The following is a 21,113-nucleotide window of genomic DNA, read 5'->3' on the forward strand; positions in this document are numbered from 1 at the left end:
GCTGAGAGCTGGAGGGACCTAGCTCCCACGGCCGTGGGGCCAACACCATCTCTAGACCCCCAGCCCCTGACCCTGGTTAGTGTGAGAGAGAAATGAGCACTCCTACTGGAGCCACAGTTCTTTGGGTCCCTGTGGTTTTCATTAACCCTACTGATACAGAGGCCCATGCCTGGAATGTGTCCACCATGCCTGGAATGTGGATGGAAGAGTAATTTTTCTCCGGCGTGGAAGTTTTCAGTCCCATCCTCGAACTGGCTGACCCTGCTCCAGAGGTCATCTGCCAGGAGTGTGGAGGGAGGTTCTCAGGACTAAGAGGAAGTGACCAAAGGGGAAGCAGCAGGCTGCAGAGGGGAGGCAGGTGGGCGGGCTGGAGGCAGCTGGGGAGCCAGCCCAGAGAGCTGAGGGCTGCAGTCGGGCTGGAGCCAAGATGGGTGTCAAAGCAGGACCCCCAGAGGTGAGTGCCGTGGAGCCGGGGCTGGGCCCAGAGGGTCACAGAGGCACAGCTGGGCCTGCACATCCCTCCCTGGGGTCCGTGGTGGGCCTGTCCTAGCCTGGGCCCTGCAGCCAGGCACTGCACCCTGAGGGCAGGGTGCCCCGCACCTTCAGCAGAGACCTCTGGCGCCTGCGGGCCCTGGGCCCTGCACACAGGGCTTGGGGGCCGACTGTCCCCGGGGAGGGGGTCTCTCAGTTCATCACAGTCCCGAGTACCAGCTGTAGTGGGTCACCCACTCCGAACAGCCGCCCATCTGAAGGACACACGGGGTCCCGGGGGCTGCAGGGGGCTGCAGCTGCCTCAGCCACCCTGGTGGCCGGCGCCCCCGTCCCCAAGGAGTTCCCAGTGGCCCCGAGCGGGAAAGACATGCGCTGGGGGCGGGCGGCCAGGCGAGCGGCCGGGCAGTGCCTTGGGTGGCTCCAGACCCCAGAAAGCCCGGCCCCAACCTGCCTGTCTGCCGGTAGCACATGTGGGGTGTGGTGCGGAGTCAGGAGCCTCCTAAGGACTTCCTGGCGTCCTCTTCCCCACCCCCGCCCTGTCACTCTGAAGACCTGTCCTGAAAGGTCATGGCGGCCTGCTGCTGCGCCCCACACCCTCCCTGGGAATGGGGCTGGCCAGCCGAGCTCAGCTCTGCCAGGCCCTGACTCCTCTCTGGGGACACTTCCTGGCAGGAGGGTACCAGCCCCTGGGGACTCTAGCAGGGCCCCCTCTCTTGCCCTGGTTTCTACCCCGGAATGTTCTGGCTTGGGGCAGGCACAGACCCCAGGTCCAGCTCCTGTGGCCGCCCCCAGCATGTGCTAAGGCAGGGCAGGTGTCCCGTGGGGGGGCAGTCCCAAAGGCCCCTCAGAGGCCCCAGGTGGAGCAGGCCACCCCTGGTCTCAGTCCCAGGCCCCAGGCAGCATCTCAGGGTCCTGCTTCAGCCCGCAGCCCCCCGAGAGCACAGTGGGGCCCCTGGCTCAGCCCTCACTGCTCCTTCTCCATCCAGTGTGCTTTCCCAGCAGTACAGGGATCACTGCAGCTCCAGGGTGGGGGCCCGGGGGGGCCGGCGGGGAAGGAAAGCGGCTATTTATAGGCCTGTAACGAGAGCCGAACTCGAAAGCAGAACTGACTCTCACACTCACTGCGGTTGTGGTGGAAACAAGGAACTGAGATTCTGCCACCCGGACGCCCGCCGGGAGGGGATGGAGAGAGGGGAGACACACAGCGGTCATGCACACAGACGCACGGACACACGGACAGATGTAGAAACAGACACACACACTCACTAGTGTACAGCCAGGGGCTCCTCCACTTCAGGGTCCTCTCCCGCCGGTCAGAGGCCGTGGCAGGGACAGCGGGGTGGAGGCGCACACTAGGGTGGGACCTTGGGCAGGAGCGGAAGGCCCCAGGGGCTGGAGCAGGTATCTGCAGGGTGCCCACAGCGGGGGGTGTCCCCAGTGCCCAACTGTCTGGGCACTGTGGCCAGGGCTGCGGGTGACATGGGACTGCCTCGTGCAGGTGCCGAGCCCTCCAGGGAGAGCATCGCTGGCCCCTGCATGGCCCCGCCCCACGCTGCCCCCCAGCCCACAGAGCAGGGAGCTGGGCACGGTAGGCCTGGGGCTGGGGGCAGGGGTGGGGCGGCCGCACAGGGCCCATGGGCAGAGCTGTGAGGGACCCTCAGGGGCACCCCAACCAGAGAGCTGCCCAGAACTGGCCCACACGCCTCTGTCATGTGGGACCTGGGAGGACAGCCAGTGACCATGTGTGGCCACCCGACCTCACCAACACAGTGGGCTTGGGCCCTGCTCAGTGGCCTCTTCCCTGTCCCTGCCCAAGTGGCCCACCCCAGTGGCAGGCCTCGCCCTCCCAGGGAGCAGGGGACCCTTGGTGACACCTTTTCCAGCTGCAGGTCCTGGGGACACTGGCCATGCTGTGGCTCGGTGGCGTGGCTCTCATCTACCTCCTGTGGCAAGTGCCCCATCTGCCCACCTGGGGCCAGTGGCAGCCCACCAGGTCCCCGGCCTGCGACTTCCGCCCGGCCTGGGAGCCCCCGGGACAGGAGGACCAGGGGCCGGACTCCTGTCAGTGAGTGAGCCTGCAAGGTCTGCGGGGGGGGGCAGGTCTCAGCCCTGGGCTGCAGTGTCCCGGCACCCCTGCCCCCTACCCCGGGAGCCCTCTGCCAGCTCCTCTCCGAAGATGCAGGCTCCCAGGAGGGAGGAGGTTGGGTCCTGGGCCCCCCATCTGCCCTGCTCAGGCCCCTCCAAGCCCAACTATAGGCTTGCAGGGTGTGGGCCTGCGCTGCCCAGGCAGGTGGCTGCCCCTCCCTGCACCCCTGGCCTGGGCCCCGCCCTGCAGCCACTTTGGCAGCGCCCTCTGGTTTGGCTGCGTGAAAGTGGACGGAGCAGGTGGTAGGAGGTGGGCTGGTGGCTCCTGAACTCAGGCTCAGGCCCTGCTGGCTCTGCCACAGGCTTGTCCTCGTGGAGAGCATCCCCCAGGACCTGCCCTTTGCGGCCGGCAGCCCGTCTGCCCGGCCCCTGGCCCAGGCCTGGCTGCAGCTGCTGGACGCCGCCCAGGAGAGCGTCCACATCGCCTCCTACTACTGGTCCCTCACGGGGCCCGACATCGGGGTCAACGACACCTCTGCCCTGCTGGTGCGTACCCCGCCCCCGCCCCTCCCCCAGCAAGCAGGGCCGCCTATCATTCTGCCTCTGAGCTGGGGGGCGGTCGGGGAGGGTCCTTTGGAGTGGGGGGCCGCCGCTCACGGCCAGTCTGGCCTCGCAGGGAGAGGCCCTTCTGCGGAAGCTGCAGCACGTCCTGGACAGGAACATCTCCCTGGCGGTGGCCACCAGCCACCCGACGCTGGCCAGGAACTCCACTGACCTCCAGGCCTTGGCAGCCCGAGGTGGGTACCTGCCCGCCCCTCCTTTGCCAGAGGTGGATGTGGGCTGACTTGCTGGCACCAAGGACAGGGACGAGGACATTGGAGCTGCTTCCAAGAGCTGGGAAAATTCCCATGCTTCCCTGGGACTCCAGGAGGGCGGCGGCTCAGGGCCACGAGCTGCTTCCAGGTGGCTCCACGGGGCCGGGCTACAGGGTGGCCTATAGGGGGACTAGCCGGGCAGCACGAGGCAGTCAGCATGGGTGCTACAAGGGGGCTTTGGAGCCAGCCCGTGCCTCAGTTTCCCCACCTGGAAAGTGGGGAGGACAGCAGTACCAACCTAGCAAGACAGCTGTGAGGAGAGAGGAGCCGACCCAGGGCTGTAAGAGTTGAGGCTCCCCAGGAAGCTGGCTCACCCTGTCGCTCCCCGGACCCCCGGCCAGGTGCCCAGGTGCGCCACGTGCCCATGGGGCGGCTCACCGGCGGCGTCCTGCACTCCAAGTTCTGGGTCGTGGACGGGCAGCACGTCTACGTGGGCAGTGCCAACATGGACTGGCGGTCCCTGACCCAGGTGAGTCCCACAGCCCAGCAGGGGAGACCCCTCCTGGAGCTCGCCCCCACCCCACACTCCGAGGCTTCGCCTGGGGTCCCCTGCAGCCACCAGATGGAAGCCTGGGTGACACGGCCACAGTATCGTCTCAGCACAGTGGGGGCCCGTGCAAGCTGCTTCCGCCACCCGCTGCCGAGCTCAGGCCATGGAGCCGCATTGCACGGTTGCCCCGCCGAGGCAGACTGGCCACGCCACTCCCAGAGGCCCAGTCAGCGTTGCCCCTGACCTGGAAGAGAACCGTGTCTCCTGCTCCCTCGTCCACCATGTTTTGTGGTGGACATGCATTGCTTGCACCCTCGGGAGCAACATGCAACACAGACGGGACCCTCTGGGCACCGCGCCCCAGAGCCCCCCGCGCCCGGCCTGTTAGGGATCCCTATGGTGATGCCGCCGGGGACCGGCCGCCAGTCTGGGCCGCACCCCACCTGGGCCCCGGCCACCGCCGCTGCCCGTCCCCGCAGGTGAAGGAGCTGGGCACAGTCATCTACAACTGTAGCCGCCTGGCCCGGGACCTGGAGAAGACCTTCCAGACCTACTGGGTGCTGGGGGCGCCCAAGGCTGTGCTCCCCAAACACTGGCCTCAGAACTTCTCATCCCACATTAACCGCTTCCAGCCCCTCTGCGCCCGCTTTGACGGGGTGCCCACCACAGCCTACTTCTCGGTGAGCAGTCACCGCAGTGCCCATGGGTCCTCGGGGAGACAGCCCAGGGCCAGCACCCTGGCTGGCCATGGTGTCGGGCGGAGAGGCAGGCCCAGTTCCAGAGCAGGATGTGGCCCTCACCGCCCACAGGAGAGACGGGCGGCCAGGGGGTTCCTTGGGGGTCTCCAAGCGCAGTGCCAGGGAAGGGCAAGGAGCTCCACTGGGGCCAGAGAGGCCGTGCGAGGCCAGCGCATCCTGAGGCCTCATCACTCTGCAGGGGAGGAAGGGAGCCAGGAGGGCTGGCCGTGTCCCCGGCAGGCTCCCTTCCCTCCGGGTGCAGCCCTCCCGCCACCTGGCCGGTCTAGGGCCAAAACCTGGCTTCAGGGCAGGGATGAGGCCCAGGGCGCCCGGAGCAGATGGGCAGCCTTGCCTGGCACAGGGCCTGCCTTTCTAGGGGTGGTCAGGGCCGGCTCCACCCCCTCCTGCCTCTGCAGGCAGCACCTCAGTCTCCATCCCAGATCCCAAAGGCTGGGGGGAGCGGTGCATGAGGGCTCCCGGGTCAGGGAACTAAGAGGATCAGAACAGTGGGTGGTGCCTGCAGGGGACCTCTCTGCTCCTCAGGCATCACCACCCGAGCTCTGCCCCCACGGCCGCACCCGGGACCTGGACGCGCTGCTGGCAGTGATGCGGGGGGCCCGGCAGTTCATCTATGCCTCCGTGATGGACTATTTTCCCACCACGCGCTTCACCCACCCTGCCAGGTAGGCGGCCACCCAGGACCCTGGAGGGCAGTGCCTGGTCTGTTCCTCCTGCCAGGACCTCGCAGGCAGGGCCCTGGGTGACCCCAGGACCTGGACCCTGCTTCACTGTCCCAGGTACTGGCCAGTGCTGGACAATGCGCTGCGGGAGGCGGCCTTTAACAGGGGTGTGCACGTGCGCCTGCTGGTCAGCTGCTGGCTGAACACGGACCCCAGAATGTTCCCCTACCTGCGGTCCCTGCAGGCCTTCAGCGACCCCTCAGCTGGCATCTCCGTGGACGTGGTGAGCACTCCCACCCTGGGGCCCGACTCAGGGGAGGCGCCCTCCTCTCCTCCGTGACACGCCCCCTCCTCTCCGTCCCCAAAGAAAGTCTTCATCGTGCCCGTGGGGAACCACTCCAACATCCCGTTCAGCAGGGTTAGCCACAGCAAGTTCATGGTCACAGAGAAGGCGGCCTACATCGGTGAGCGGCTGTGGAGGTCCATGGGCCCTTGAGTGTCGGGGGTGGCCTGAAGTGAGGGCACAGAAGCCACACAGATCCACGGGAGGGGACCAGCCCCCGGCCATGGCCAGCCCGGGGGCCGGCGGGGGCGCCGCTCTTAGGCCAGAGGACAGAGGGGCCACGGATGGGGTCTCAACGCCCACACGACCAGCTGCCGTGGGTGCCCACAGGACTGGGCCAGGCACCCAGCGTCTCTTTCCTGCACCTCCCCCTGCCACAGGCACCTCCAACTGGTCGGAAGACTACTTCAGCAGCACCTCGGGCGTGGGCCTGGTGGTCAGCCAGAGGGCCTCCGCCACCGAGCCTGGGCAGAGCACCGTGCAGGAGGAGCTACGGCAGCTCTTCGAGCGAGACTGGAGCTCCCGCTACGCCGTGGGCCTGGACGGGCAGGCGCAGGGCCAGGACTGTGCGTGGCAGGACTGAGGCCCGGCGGCCCCCGGCCCCCGGTGGGCGCTGCTGCCCACCAGGCATCCCTGTCCATCCCCCGTGCCCCCCCATCTGGGCTCCAGACAGCTCCTTCTGCATGAACTACGGTCAGGGTCAAGACTACCCAGGCCCAGGGCAGTGGAGCAAACCGTTTGCTGTCCCCTAGTCTCCAGATACAGCCCTCAACCGCCCCCCCTCCCCAGGAGCCCCCAGGAGGCCTCTGTGAGACTCCCGCCGAGCTGCAACGCCAGCCCGCATGAGGGGCCTTTGGAGCACACCTGCCTCCCTGTGTCTCTGTGTGCGTCTGGCTGGGGCTGGAGTCCAACCCGACCCTGCAGGGGCCGTGTCCACACGGCAGCCGGGCGAGGGGCGTGCACGTGTCATGGGAGCCCCCGACTCCCACCACAGGGACTTGGGGGGCCCGCACGCCAGAGCCATTGGGTGGGGGTCCGGAGCAGTGGACTGGCCCCGTACCCGCGGGCCGGGGTCACTGAGCGGGGCCCCGGACTGGGAGGCAGAGCGGAGAGGACCTGGGACTGAGCAGGGGATGGGAAACCCGGGCTGGGATGGGGCTGGGACGCAGCATCTGGGAGCCCACCCTCCCCGGGGGGCCACCTGGGCGTAGGCCCTGCAGAGTCAGCTCAGAGTTCTGTCCCAGCCCTTGGGCAGCACTCCGGCTGTGAGCACAGCTGGCTCAGGGGCCAAGGGACCCTGGACATTGAGGGAGCTAAGTGAGTGGATGCCAGGGTCCAGCTCTCCCATGTCCAGGGTGGCCCCTCCTGGCCCCCCACCCTGGTTCTGTCTGCCCCTGGGGGTGGCTCAGTGGGTTGGTGTTGGATGCCTCAGACCAGCGTCCCCGTCTGGGATGAGGCTCCCCAGAGCCAGCCAGCCTCCCCACCCTGACTTGCGAGGGCCCGAGGGTGGTGCCAGGGACCCATGCAGTCCCCCAAGGCATCTGGGACGTCTGGGAGCCTGCACGTGAGGTGCACTGGTCCCGCCAGGCCGGCGCCTCCCATGCCTGCCCCGGAGCGGACTCCCCCCGCAGTCTGTGCCCCTCGGCCAGCGCTAAGCCTGTGCGTGTTGGGGGTCTGGTGGCCACACCTTGGTGGCAGCCTTGAGGCCTGCTCCAAGGCAGAGCCCCCTCCACGGGAGACCCAGAGGGATGAGGGTGCAGAGGCCCTGTGGGCCCCTCGGTGGGGCCCCTTCTGGGGTGAGCATCTCCCGGAACCCGCCCTGCATGAGCCCCGCCCGGGGGGCTGTGAGTGCTGCTGCCCTTGCCTGTGACGGACGGAGTGCACAGAGGAGGGAGGGGACACGAGGAGGGAACAGCAGGCGTGTCCCCTGCGGGCAGGCTGACAGGCACTGCATGCTGCCCGGGGGGGACTCGGGGGCTGTATCACCAGGTGTCAAACACCCTGCAAGCTCAGAAGCAGCTCCTTCCCCAGCCAAGTCTGGAGAGGGGTGGGCGGTCCTGCTGCTGTCACCTGGGTCATAGCCTGTGGGACCCTGCGGGGGGCCAGCTGAGCTGAGCTGGGACTCCTGACCCACAGAAAGCGATGATGATAAATGTGTGTCATTTTAAACTGCTGATTTGTGGTGATTTCTTGCGTGGGCAGAAAACCGATGCCGGGGCAGGGGGGTGGGGGTGGGTGTTGGCCCCTGCGGCGTCCAGACCCAGGCCCTGGCATCTCGGGCCTCAACTCAGGGTTCCCAGAGGGATGAAAACCCCTGAAGCCAGGCAGCACCCAGGGGGCACGCCCAGGGGGCGCCCCACACTGGCCAGGCAGGAGGACAGGGAACCTGGGGACTGGACAGCAGGCCAAGGCCCCACTGACGATGAGTCACTCAGGGACCTGGTGTCAGCTCGCTTTCCAGAAGGTTCCATGCCCCCTAACTTGGATGCCCTTGGCAGCCCACAGTGGCACAGGGAGTGACCCGGCCTTGCCTCCAGACCTGAACTCTGGCTCGCGGTGGAGCCTGCCCTCCCGCTGTCTCCAGGCCCCACGGCTCTCCAGCCCTGCAAGGGAGAGTCTGTGGGCCGGGCACCCACGGGCTGGGCTCCTCAGAACACGTCTGTCCACTAGCCCAGTGGAGACGTGACCACTGTAGGAAACCCCTTGCCCCTCATTTGCCACCCACATGGGCTGCTTGGAGGAGGCGGCTGCCGTTACGGCCAAGGACCCCGCCCATCCTGCAGGACTGAGCCCTCTCTGTGCTGGGGGTGGATGTGCGTGTCCGTGTCCCTGATACACCTGCTCGTGGTCTCCCACGTGCAGGCCCACAGGGGTCCGGCCGGACACGTGGGTCCCTGGACAACTGCTCCCAGACTTGCCCTGAGTCTGCTCTCCAGGGAGCCTGGGAGTGGGACTGTGTAGGGGGCCAAGAGATGTGCTTCCCAGGACAAAAGCCCTCGTAGCCATCACTGCAGTTCGTCACCTCCTTTATTGCCTGTCGGGGACAGCAAGGGCAGCATCCAGGGCTGCATGTGCTCGAGGGGTGGGGGCCCAGGGGTGGTGATGCTGACAGAATCTCCTCGTGCCCTGCTGGCTTGAGGCCCACGGGGCATGGCCCCAGCCAGCACTGGCCACCACCCTCTCCCCCAGTGCCCGTGCCTGTCACAGGAAGCGCCCCCCCACCCCCGAGCTTGGCTTGACGGGATGGTCAACAAAGGGGCTAGCTGGCTATCAGGGGCAGGACGTGGGTTCCCAGGAATGCACTGGACAGGGACGCTCCCTCAGCCGGGACGCAGCACAGGGCAGGGGCCATCGCAGCAGCCTGTTCAGGGGTGTGAGGGCAGGTCCCTAGAAGCTTATGCGCTAAGACATCGGCAGCAGCACCTCCAGAAGCATGCTGCCCCGCATGGTCCCGGCGTCCTCGGCTGCCAGGGTCGGGCCGAGTTGGGGAAGCTCCGTGATGGCTGCGCCCTTGCTTTCCGACTTTGTATGTGGGTCCTCCACTGGACAGACCCACCTGCGGCCTCACTTGGCTGTGGACCTGGCACCAGTGGCCTCAGCAGGCTCCCCGCCCTCGGGCTCCTCCACAGAGAAGCTTTCTCGGGCATCGTAAAAGGTGACCGCTTCCTCCTGGAGCTTCGGCCCGGCCAGGCCTATCTTGCCCTCCCCAGCGCTTTCGCTCTTGCTGCCCGGAGAGGACGAGAACCCTAACCTGGGAAATCGGAACCAGCTTGCCTTCTCCGGCTTCTTGGGCGGCTCTGCCCCAGGGCGGGCCTCGGGCTGCGTTTGGACCATAGCGTGTGGGGCAGGGCTGGGCGCATCCTCTGTGGCATCAGCGTGTGAGTCGCCCGCAGAGGAAGAGAACCCAATGCTTGGAAGCCAGAACCTGAATCGGCCAGAGGGCCGCTGGCTCCCGGCTGTTTCCGTGGCAGCCCCATCGTCATCGTCTCGGCCGATATCAGGGGCGAATTCAAGGATCTCCGCAGGCTCCTCGTCCGAACAGCTGTCTGCAAGCTGGGGGCCAGGGCGCGCTTCGCACACCGTCAGCTGTCCTGGCACGTGGACGCTGGAAGAGATGATTTCAAACGGCTCTCCGGTGTCGGGCTGCAGAGCTCCAGGAACGGGGTCGGCTCCCGGGGCCACCTGTTTGGCGGCCGCTGGGAAGCCCTGGGGTGGCGGGGGGTGCGGGGAGACCAGCTGCACCTGCGCCCGCAGGGGTGTCTCCAGGACCTTCCCCGTCAGCAGGGAGAACCCGTAGGATGGCGTCTGGATCCGGGAGGCTGGGACCTCTGCCTCCCGCACAATCTGAGTGGAAAAAGCCTCGGGGCCTGGCAGGTCAGCGAGCTCTGCCGTGGCCCTGCTGTGTATGGTGACTTCATGGCTCTCAACCCGAGCGCCTTGAATGTGCACCCTGACCCTAGAAATGGGGGAAGCGTCCGAGGGGAGGTCAAGGGCCACAGGCTGCTGCCCAGGGACCCGGGCGCCTGCCTTCAGGAAGCTGGTGCCCCAGACGCCTGGGCTGTCCTCATGCTGGGCCAGGGCCTGGCTGCTGTCCCCCTCTTGCGCCTCGCTCAGGGGCGGGACGAAGATGTCCACCTCAGAGCCGGGGGCTGGGAAGGTGAACCTGGGCACCTTCAATGCGGGGAACTTGACAGTAAGCACAGAATCTGCCCAGAGCTGCCGCACGTCGACGACAGAGACCTGGGCCGGTGTGATGGTCCTCGAAGCCTTCAGTGTGACGGGGCCTTCGGGCAGGGAAGGCAGGTGCTCCGTTCCCCCTGCGCCCCCTGCTGGAGACTCGCCCTCTTCCCCGGGAGGAGGTTGGGTTTCGGAAAGTATCCCGCTGGGCGCCTGCAGGGGGCGGGAGCCTTCGCCTGGGCCCACCCGGGCACCTTCAGTGGTGGGAAGCTCTTCCGAGGAGGCCCCTGCAGGAGGCAGGTGCGCCTTCAAGCCTCTGCTGTCGAGACTTCGCCTCAGAGCCTCTCCCTCTGCTTCTGGGGGTGGTGGGGACACAGGAGCCGCAACCCCCGACCCAGGGGCACAGGCCCCAGGACTTGTGACAGTAGCTGGTGCCTCTCCTTCCTGCTGAGCACCTGGCTCGCCAGCCGCACCTCGCTCCTTGGAGGAGCGCCAGAAGCTGGGCAGGCGGAGGGAGGGCATCCTGAACCAGCTGTCCTGCGAGCCGGCCGGCAAAGTGCCCGCTGCCGAGTCGCTCTCCGGGCTTCCCGCTGTGGGGACTGCCGTGTCCTCCACAGGCAGGCTGGCTGAGGCAGTCCCCAGCCTGTGGCCCCCGCTGCCCTCTCGGAGAGACGGGCCATGTGCTGGGGGAGGAAGGCCACCTGCAGCCGGGCTGGGTCTGAGGTCAGGCCCGGCAGAGCCCCCACCAGGAAAGAGGACCTGCGGCACAGGGACCTCCGTGCCCACGCTTCCCGGGGGGCCCTCACTGCTGGCCCCCAGGGTGGCATGGGGGGCCACCCCTGCTGCTTCAGGACTGGTGGAACCAGCAAGGGTGGGCTCTGGGTCCCCTCCCTTGGAAGACTTCATTTTGGGAAGAGCCAGTTTCGGCACAGTAAAGCCAGGTGTTTTCACCTTCCCCTTCTCTCCATCCTTCTCTGGGGTCCCATCCCCGTGGGCACCGGGCATGCCTGCCTCCACAGCCAGGCTCTGTCCAGGGTCCGCTTTGGGTGCTGCCTCCTTCTTCGGAGACCGCCGAAAGGATGGGAGGCGGAGACGCGGCATTTTTAGCGGGCTGCTTTTCCCCTCACGATCAGTGTCTTCAGCTGGCCCCACCCCTGAGGCCACTGCTGATGTCCCCGCACTGCCTTGCATCCCCTGCGACATGGAGCTCTGTGCGCACAGTGGCTGGGTGCCCGGACACAGGCCCACAGCGGCTTCCTCAGAGTCCAGTCCCCCCACAGGGCTGGGGAGGGACAGGGCACACCGGCCAGGTTGCGGCTCCTCGTCAACTGCTGCAGCTGCAGAGACTGGAAACCTGAACTTGGGTCCATGAAATTTAGGAAAAGTCACCCGGCGATCAGATGTGAGACTAAGGGCGTCCACCGGGCCAGAACGGCTGCCAGCTGGGGACAAAGGAACACGCTCCCGGGATGGGAGGTCTGCAGAATGTGTGGTGCTGAAAAGGCCAGCCTCCACCTGGGGATCGGAGAGGGTTCCCTCTGGCAGCTCCGTGGAAACAGAGGGTTTGCGGAGGGTCACCTGGTACTTTGGAAGAGTCACACGTTCACAAGACGTGACAACAGAGGACTCAGCGAGGTGACCACTGATATCGTGGCTGGCTGCGGACACACCAGGCCAGTCCAGATGGTCCCCGGGCACCGGTGGCTCCCCAGATGCCCCGACACAATGGCCCTCAGCAGGCACTTTGGGGGCAACAGCCACATGGCCAACCGTGGGGGCCACCACACCCTCCCCCATGGAGACCACACGTGGAGGAGACTTTCCGGGGGCAGAGAACACCTTCGAGATTTTAAAATGCGGTTTCTTAATTTTGATCTTTTCCCCAGATTCGGGGCCCGAGGATGGCCCATGCAGGTCCATGGGCACAACACAATGACCACCTGAATCCACAGCTGGCGAGCCCTCCACCGTGGAGCGCTCCACTACAGACCGGCCACTGGTGGGAGGGTCAGAGGAAACTAAAGTCTCACTGGATGATGGTCGGAAACACGACATCCTCACATCAGGCATCTTGAACTTGCTGGCTACCCCAGGGTCCCCCAGGGATACATCTCCCTCGACCTGGACACCAGGTGAATGGATGTCCACTTCCATGCTGCGCATAGAAACATCCATGTGCGGTCTGGTCACTTTCAACTTGGAACCCTTCGCATACACTTTGGACTCCTTCAAGTCCACCTGAGGGCCCTTAAAGTCCACCTTGGGCATCTTGATGCTGGGAAAATGCATCTTGGGCATGTGGCCCTTGAACCTGGCCCCGTCTGCTTTGCCCTTCAGCTCGCCCAGCGCCACCTCTCCCTCGGGGAGGGACACCTCCAGTTCTGCCCCAGGCATCTCGATCTCAGCACAGGGCACCTGGATGCCGCCCTCGGGGGCTCGCACCTCCAGCCCCACAGAGGGCAGGCTCACCTCCCCTGTGGCCTTGGGCACAGTCACGTCCACCGAGGTCCCCAGATCCTTGCCTGGCGCCGACACGCCGAAGGACGGCATCTTGAACTTGGGCATCTTGAACTTGCTGGCCCCCTCCTTGTCAGCCAGGCCCAGGTATCCCTCCAGCTTGGCGCCCGGCGCCTGCACCTCCACCTCCACGCTGGGCAGAGACACGTCCACCTCGGGGCCGGTCACCTGGCCTTTGGCGCCCTTCACGTCCAGTTTCGGCCCCTTGAGGTCCACCTGGGGGCCCTTGAAGTCCACTTTGGGCATCTTGATGCTGGGCATCTGCAGCTTGGGCAGGTGGCCCTCAGGCAGCTTCACACCCTGCTCTCCTGTCTTCACGTCCACCTCGGCAGATGGCAGCTCGACGCTGATGTCACTGGTCTTGACCTCGGCCTGCACGGAGGGCAGGGACACGTCCACCGAGGCCTCGATGGGCTTGCCTGAGGCCGACACGCCGAAGGACGGCATCTTGAACTTGGGCATCTTGAACTTGCTGGGCCCCTCCTTGTCAGCCAGGCCCAGGTCTCCCTCCAGCTTGGCGCCCGGCGCCTGCACCTCCACCTCCACGCTGGGCAGAGACACGTCCACCTCGGGGCCGGTCACCTGGCCTTTGGCGCCCTTCACGTCCAGTTTCGGCCCCTTGAGGTCCAGCTGGGGGCCCTTGAGGTCCACCTGGGGGCCCTTGATGTCCACCTTGGGCATCTTGATGCTGGGCATCTGCACCTTGGGCATGTGGCCCTTGAACCTGGCCCCGTCTGCTTTGCCCTTCAGCTCGCCCAGCGCCACCTCTCCCTCGGGGAGGGACACCTCCAGTTCTGCCCCAGGCATCTCGATCTCAGCACAGGGCACCTGGATGCCGCCCTCGGGGGCTCGCACCTCCAGCCCCACAGAGGGCAGGCTCACCTCCCCTGTGGCCTTGGGCACAGTCACGTCCACCGAGGTCCCCAGATCCTTGCCTGGCGCCGACACGCCGAAGGACGGCATCTTGAACTTGGGCATCTTGAACTTGCTGGCCCCCTCCTTGTCAGCCAGGCCCAGGTCTCCCTCCAGCTTGGCGCCCGGCGCCTGCACCTCCACCTCCACGCTGGGCAGAGACACGTCCACCTCGGGGCCGGTCACCTGGCCTTTGGCGCCCTTCACGTCCAGTTTCGGCCCCTTGAGGTCCACCTGGGGGCCCTTGAAGTCCACTTTGGGCATCTTGATGCTGGGCATCTGCAGCTTGGGCAGGTGGCCCTCAGGCAGCTTCACACCCAGCTCTCCTGTCTTCACGTCCACCTCGGCAGATGGCAGCTCGACGCTGATGTCACTGGTCTTGACCTCGGCCTGCACGGAGGGCAGGGACACGTCCACCGAGGCCTCGATGGGCTTGCCTGAGGCCGACACGCCGAAGGACGGCATCTTGAACTTGGGCATCTTGAACTTGCTGGGCCCCTCCTTGTCAGCCAGGCCCAGGTCTCCCTCCAGCTTGGCGCCCGGCGCCTGCACCTCCACCTCCACGCTGGGCAGAGACACGTCCACCTCGGGGCCGGTCACCTGGCCTTTGGCGCCCTTCACGTCCAGTTTCGGCCCCTTGAGGTCCAGCTGGGGGCCCTTGATGTCCACCTGGGGGCCCTTGATGTCCACCTTGGGCATCTTGATGCTGGGCATCTGCACCTTGGGCATGTGGCCCTTGAACCTGGCCCCGTCTGCTTTGCCCTTCAGCTCGCCCAGCGCCACCTCTCCCTCGGGGAGGGACACCTCCAGTTCTGCCCCAGGCATCTCGATCTCAGCACAGGGCACCTGGATGCCGCCCTCGGGGGCTCGCACCTCCAGCCCCACAGAGGGCAGGCTCACCTCCCCTGTGGCCTTGGGCACAGTCACGTCCACCGAGGTCCCCAGATCCTTGCCTGGCGCCGACACGCCGAAGGACGGCATCTTGAACTTGGGCATCTTGAACTTGCTGGCCCCCTCCTTGTCAGCCAGGCCCAGGTCTCCCTCCAGCTTGGCGCCCGGCGCCTGCACCTCCACCTCCACGCTGGGCAGAGACACGTCCACCTCGGGGCCGGTCACCTGGCCTTTGGCGCCCTTCACGTCCAGTTTCGGCCCCTTGAGGTCCACCTGGGGGCCCTTGAAGTCCACTTTGGGCATCTTGATGCTGGGCATCTGCAGCTTGGGCAGGTGGCCCTCAGGCAGCTTCACACCCAGCTCTCCTGTCTTCACGTCCACCTCGGCAGATGGCAGCTCGACGCTGATGTCACTGGTCTTGACCTCGGCCTGCACGGAGGGCAGGGACACGTCCACCGAGGCCTCGATGGGCTTGCCTGAGGCCGACACGCCGAAGGACGGCATCTTGAACTTGGGCATCTTGAACTTGCTGGGCCCCTCCTTGTCAGCCAGGCCCAGGTCTCCCTCCAGCTTGGCGCCCGGCGCCTGCACCTCCACCTCCACGCTGGGCAGAGACACGTCCACCTCGGGGCCGGTCACCTGGCCTTTGGCGCCCTTCACGTCCAGTTTCGGCCCCTTGAGGTCCAGCTGGGGGCCCTTGAGGTCCACCTTGGGCATCTTGATGCTGGGCATCTGCACCTTGGGCATGTGGCCCTTGAACCTGGCCCCGTCTGCTTTGCCCTTCAGCTCGCCCAGCGCCACCTCTCCCTCGGGGAGGGACACCTCCAGTTCTGCCCCAGGCATCTCGATCTCAGCACAGGGCACCTGGATGCCGCCCTCGGGGGCTCGCACCTCCAGCCCCACAGAGGGCAGGCTCACCTCCCCTGTGGCCTTGGGCACAGTCACGTCCACCGAGGTCCCCAGATCCTTGCCTGGCGCCGACACGCCGAAGGACGGCATCTTGAACTTGGGCATCTTGAACTTGCTGGCCCCCTCCTTGTCAGCCAGGCCCAGGTCTCCCTCCAGCTTGGCGCCCGGCGCCTGCACCTCCACCTCCACGCTGGGCAGAGACACGTCCACCTCGGGGCCGGTCACCTGGCCTTTGGCGCCCTTCACGTCCAGTTTCGGCCCCTTGAGGTCCACCTGGGGGCCCTTGAAGTCCACTTTGGGCATCTTGATGCTGGGCATCTGCAGCTTGGGCAGGTGGCCCTCAGGCAGCTTCACACCCAGCTCTCCTGTCTTCACGTCCACCTCGGCAGATGGCAGCTCGACGCTGATGTCACTGGTCTTGACCTCGGCCTGCACGGAGGGCAGGGACACGTCCACCGAGGCCTCGATGGGCTTGCCTGAGGCCGACACGCCGAAGGACGGCATCTTGAACTTGGGCATCTTGAACTTGCTGGGCCCCTCCTTGTCAGCCAGGCCCAGGTCTCCCTCCAGCTTGGCGCCCGGCGCCTGCACCTCCACCTCCACGCTGGGCAGAGACACGTCCACCTCGGGGCCGGTCACCTGGCCTTTGGCGCCCTTCACGTCCAGTTTCGGCCCCTTGAGGTCCAGCTGGGGGCCCTTGAGGTCCACCTTGGGCATCTTGATGCTGGGCATCTGCACCTTGGGCATGTGGCCCTTGAACCTGGCCCCGTCTGCTTTGCCCTTCAGCTCGCCCAGCGCCACCTCTCCCTCGGGGAGGGACACCTCCAGTTCTGCCCCAGGCATCTCGATCTCAGCACAGGGCACCTGGATGCCGCCCTCGGGGGCTCGCACCTCCAGCCCCACAGAGGGCAGGCTCACCTCCCCTGTGGCCTTGGGCACAGTCACGTCCACCGAGGTCCCCAGATCCTTGCCTGGCGCCGACACGCCGAAGGACGGCATCTTGAACTTGGGCATCTTGAACTTGCTGGCCCCCTCCTTGTCAGCCAGGCCCAGGTCTCCCTCCAGCTTGGCGCCCGGCGCCTGCACCTCCACCTCCACGCTGGGCAGAGACACGTCCACCTCGGGGCCGGTCACCTGGCCTTTGGCGCCCTTCACGTCCAGTTTCGGCCCCTTGAGGTCCACCTGGGGGCCCTTGAAGTCCACTTTGGGCATCTTGATGCTGGGCATCTGCAGCTTGGGCAGGTGGCCCTCAGGCAGCTTCACACCCAGCTCTCCTGTCTTCACGTCCACCTCGGCAGATGGCAGCTCGACGCTGATGTCACTGGTCTTGACCTCGGCCTGCACGGAGGGCAGGGACACGTCCACCGAGGCCTCGATGGGCTTGCCTGAGGCCGACACGCCGAAGGACGGCATCTTGAACTTGGGCATCTTGAACTTGCTGGGCCCCTCCTTGTCAGCCAGGCCCAGGTCTCCCTCCAGCTTGGCGCCCGGCGCCTGCACCTCCACCTCCACGCTGGGCAGAGACACGTCCACCTCGGGGCCGGTCACCTGGCCTTTGGCGCCCTTCACGTCCAGTTTCGGCCCCTTGAGGTCCAGCTGGGGGCCCTTGAGGTCCACCTGGGGGCCCTTGATGTCCACCTTGGGCATCTTGATGCTGGGCATCTGCACCTTGGGCATGTGGCCCTTGAACCTGGCCCCGTCTGCTTTGCCCTTCAGCTCGCCCAGCGCCACCTCTCCCTCGGGGAGGGACACCTCCAGTTCTGCCCCAGGCATCTCGATCTCAGCACAGGGCACCTGGATGCCGCCCTCGGGGGCTCGCACCTCCAGCCCCACAGAGGGCAGGCTCACCTCCCCTGTGGCCTTGGGCACAGTCACGTCCACCGAGGTCCCCAGATCCTTGCCTGGCGCCGACACGCCGAAGGACGGCATCTTGAACTTGGGCATCTTGAACTTGCTGGCCCCCTCCTTGTCAGCCAGGCCCAGGTCTCCCTCCAGCTTGGCGCCCGGCGCCTGCACCTCCACCTCCACGCTGGGCAGAGACACGTCCACCTCGGGGCCGGTCACCTGGCCTTTGGCGCCCTTCACGTCCAGTTTCGGCCCCTTGAGGTCCACCTGGGGGCCCTTGAAGTCCACTTTGGGCATCTTGATGCTGGGCATCTGCAGCTTGGGCAGGTGGCCCTCAGGCAGCTTCACACCCAGCTCTCCTGTCTTCACGTCCACCTCGGCAGATGGCAGCTCGACGCTGATGTCACTGGTCTTGACCTCGGCCTGCACGGAGGGCAGGGACACGTCCACCGAGGCCTCGATGGGCTTGCCTGAGGCCGACACGCCGAAGGACGGCATCTTGAACTTGGGCATCTTGAACTTGCTGGGCCCCTCCTTGTCAGCCAGGCCCAGGTCTCCCTCCAGCTTGGCGCCCGGCGCCTGCACCTCCACCTCCACGCTGGGCAGAGACACGTCCACCTCGGGGCCGGTCACCTGGCCTTTGGCGCCCTTCACGTCCAGTTTCGGCCCCTTGAGGTCCAGCTGGGGGCCCTTGAGGTCCACCTGGGGGCCCTTGATGTCCACCTTGGGCATCTTGATGCTGGGCATCTGCACCTTGGGCATGTGGCCCTTGAACCTGGCCCCGTCTGCTTTGCCCTTCAGCTCGCCCAGCGCCACCTCTCCCTCGGGGAGGGACACCTCCAGTTCTGCCCCAGGCATCTCGATCTCAGCACAGGGCACCTGGATGCCGCCCTCGGGGGCTCGCACCTCCAGCCCCACAGAGGGCAGGCTCACCTCCCCTGTGGCCTTGGGCACAGTCACGTCCACCGAGGTCCCCAGATCCTTGCCTGGCGCCGACACGCCGAAGGACGGCATCTTGAACTTGGGCATCTTGAACTTGCTGGCCCCCTCCTTGTCAGCCAGGCCCAGGTCTCCCTCCAGCTTGGCGCCCGGCGCCTGCACCTCCACCTCCACGCTGGGCAGAGACACGTCCACCTCGGGGCCGGTCACCTGGCCTTTGGCGCCCTTCACGTCCAGTTTCGGCCCCTTGAGGTCCACCTGGGGGCCCTTGAAGTCCACTTTGGGCATCTTGATGCTGGGCATCTGCAGCTTGGGCAGGTGGCCCTCAGGCAGCTTCACACCCAGCTCTCCTGTCTTCACGTCCACCTCGGCAGATGGCAGCTCGACGCTGATGTCACTGGTCTTGACCTCGGCCTGCACGGAGGGCAGGGACACGTCCACCGAGGCCTCGATGGGCTTGCCTGAGGCCGACACGCCGAAGGACGGCATCTTGAACTTGGGCATCTTGAACTTGCTGGGCCCCTCCTTGTCAGCCAGGCCCAGGTCTCCCTCCAGCTTGGCGCCCGGCGCCTGCACCTCCACCTCCACGCTGGGCAGAGACACGTCCACCTCGGGGCCGGTCACCTGGCCTTTGGCGCCCTTCACGTCCAGTTTCGGCCCCTTGAGGTCCAGCTGGGGGCCCTTGAGGTCCACCTGGGGGCCCTTGATGTCCACCTTGGGCATCTTGATGCTGGGCATCTGCACCTTGGGCATGTGGCCCTTGAACCTGGCCCCGTCTGCTTTGCCCTTCAGCTCGCCCAGCGCCACCTCTCCCTCGGGGAGGGACACCTCCAGTTCTGCCCCAGGCATCTCGATCTCAGCACAGGGCACCTGGATGCCGCCCTCGGGGGCTCGCACCTCCAGCCCCACAGAGGGCAGGCTCACCTCCCCTGTGGCCTTGGGCACAGTCACGTCCACCGAGGTCCCCAGATCCTTGCCTGGCGCCGACACGCCGAAGGACGGCATCTTGAACTTGGGCATCTTGAACTTGCTGGCCCCCTCCTTGTCAGCCAGGCCCAGGTCTCCCTCCAGCTTGGCGCCCGGCGCCTGCACCTCCACCTCCACGCTGGGCAGAGACACGTCCACCTCGGGGCCGGTCACCTGGCCTTTGGCGCCCTTCACGTCCAGTTTCGGCCCCTTGAGGTCCACCTGGGGGCCCTTGAAGTCCACTTTGGGCATCTTGATGCTGGGCATCTGCAGCTTGGGCAGGTGGCCCTCAGGCAGCTTCACACCCAGCTCTCCTGTCTTCACGTCCACCTCGGCAGATGGCAGCTCGACGCTGATGTCACTGGTCTTGACCTCGGCCTGCACGGAGGGCAGGGACACGTCCACCGAGGCCTCGATGGGCTTGCCTGAGGCCGACACGCCGAAGGACGGCATCTTGAACTTGGGCATCTTGAACTTGCTGGGCCCCTCCTTGTCAGCCAGGCCCAGGTCTCCCTCCAGCTTGGCGCCCGGCGCCTGCACCTCCACCTCCACGCTGGGCAGAGACACGTCCACCTCGGGGCCGGTCACCTGGCCTTTGGCGCCCTTCACGTCCAGTTTCGGCCCCTTGAGGTCCAGCTGGGGGCCCTTGAGGTCCACCTTGGGCATCTTGATGCTGGGCATCTGCACCTTGGGCATGTGGCCCTTGAACCTGGCCCCGTCTGCTTTGCCCTTCAGCTCGCCCAGCGCCACCTCTCCCTCGGGGAGGGACACCTCCAGTTCTGCCCCAGGCATCTCGATCTCAGCACAGGGCACCTGGATGCCGCCCTCGGGGGCTCGCACCTCCAGCCCCACAGAGGGCAGGCTCACCTCCCCTGTGGCCTTGGGCACAGTCACGTCCACCGAGGTCCCCAGATCCTTGCCTGGCGCCGACACGCCGAAGGACGGCATCTTGAACTTGGGCATCTTGAACTTGCTGGCCCCCTCCTTGTCAGCCAGGCCCAGGTCTCCCTCCAGCTTGGCGCCCGGCGCCTGCACCTCCACCTCCACGCTGGGCAGAGACACGTCCACCTCGGGGCCGGTCACCTGGCCTTTGGCGCCCTTCACGTCCAGTTTCGGCCCCTTGAGGTCCACCTGGGGGCCCTTGAAGTCCACTTTGGGCATCTTGATGCTGGGCATCTGCAGCTTGGGCAGGTGGCCCTCAGGCAGCTTCACACCCAGCTCTCCTGTCTTCACGTCCACCTCGGCAGATGGCAGCTCGACGCTGATGTCACTGGTCTTGACCTCGGCCTGCACGGAGGGCAGGGACACGTCCACCGAGGCCTCGATGGGCTTGCCTGAGGCCGACACGCCGAAGGACGGCATCTTGAACTTGGGCATCTTGAACTTGCTGGGCCCCTCCTTGTCAGCCAGGCCCAGGTCTCCCTCCAGCTTGGCGCCCGGCGCCTGCACCTCCACCTCCACGCTGGGCAGAGACACGTCCACCTCGGGGCCGGTCACCTGGCCTTTGGCGCCCTTCACGTCCAGTTTCGGCCCCTTGAGGTCCAGCTGGGGGCCCTTGAGGTCCACCTGGGGGCCCTTGATGTCCACCTTGGGCATCTTGATGCTGGGCATCTGCACCTTGGGCATGTGGCCCTTGAACCTGGCCCCGTCTGCTTTGCCCTTCAGCTCGCCCAGCGCCACCTCTCCCTCGGGGAGGGACACCTCCAGTTCTGCCCCAGGCATCTCGATCTCAGCACAGGGCACCTGGATGCCGCC

The 21,113-nt window shown here is 66.4% G+C and overlaps 2 protein-coding genes across 6 annotated transcripts in view; one reads left to right on the forward strand and one right to left on the reverse strand.

Moving 5' to 3' along the window:
- Positions 1-334: 334 nt before the first annotated feature.
- On the forward strand, positions 335-7,871 carry PLD4 (phospholipase D family member 4). Of its 5 annotated transcripts, none has more exons than XM_053928946.1 (11): positions 335-454; positions 1,991-2,080; positions 2,376-2,557; positions 2,940-3,123; positions 3,254-3,374; positions 3,794-3,921; positions 4,422-4,622; positions 5,223-5,362; positions 5,477-5,642; positions 5,727-5,823; positions 6,083-7,871. In XM_053928946.1, the coding sequence occupies exons 1-11, from the start codon at positions 428-430 to the stop codon at positions 6,283-6,285; spliced, it is 1,539 nt and encodes a 512-aa protein (XP_053784921.1). In that variant the 5' UTR covers positions 335-427; the 3' UTR covers positions 6,286-7,871. The 5 variants fall into 5 exon arrangements, with proteins under 5 accessions (XP_053784921.1, XP_053784922.1, XP_053784925.1 ...); XM_053928947.1 differs by having other exon boundaries at positions 2,382-2,557; XM_053928950.1 differs by lacking the exon at positions 4,422-4,622.
- Positions 7,872-8,711: 840 nt separating this feature from the next.
- AHNAK2 (AHNAK nucleoprotein 2) overlaps positions 8,712-21,113 on the reverse strand; it is a 32,933-nt gene continuing 20,531 nt past the window's right edge. Inside the window, exons 11-14 of the mRNA XM_053928983.1 lie at positions 20,238-20,678; positions 19,329-19,769; positions 17,469-18,839; positions 8,712-16,979 (exon numbers count right to left, since the gene is read on the reverse strand). Coding sequence (XP_053784958.1) covers positions 9,267-16,979; positions 17,469-18,839; positions 19,329-19,769; positions 20,238-20,678 — 9,966 coding nt within the window. The 3' untranslated portion in view covers positions 8,712-9,266. The remainder of the gene's footprint in view (positions 16,980-17,468; positions 18,840-19,328; positions 19,770-20,237; positions 20,679-21,113) is intronic.

This window comes from Desmodus rotundus, chromosome 7 (genome assembly GCF_022682495.2).
Source record: "Desmodus rotundus isolate HL8 chromosome 7, HLdesRot8A.1, whole genome shotgun sequence".
NCBI lineage: Eukaryota > Metazoa > Chordata > Mammalia > Chiroptera > Phyllostomidae > Desmodus > Desmodus rotundus.

What these genes read in the sequence shown, in the direction of transcription:
- PLD4 (XM_053928946.1), top strand. Translation starts at nt 428, where the DNA reads ATGGGTGTCAAAGCAGGACCCCCAGAG. An exon ending in AGAGCAGGGAGCTGGGCACG is followed by an intron (nt 2,081 to 2,375) that starts GTAGGCCTGGGG and finishes CACCTTTTCCAG; the next exon opens with CTGCAGGTCCTGGGGACACT. An exon ending in CGCTTCACCCACCCTGCCAG is followed by an intron (nt 5,363 to 5,476) that starts GTAGGCGGCCAC and finishes TCACTGTCCCAG; the next exon opens with GTACTGGCCAGTGCTGGACA.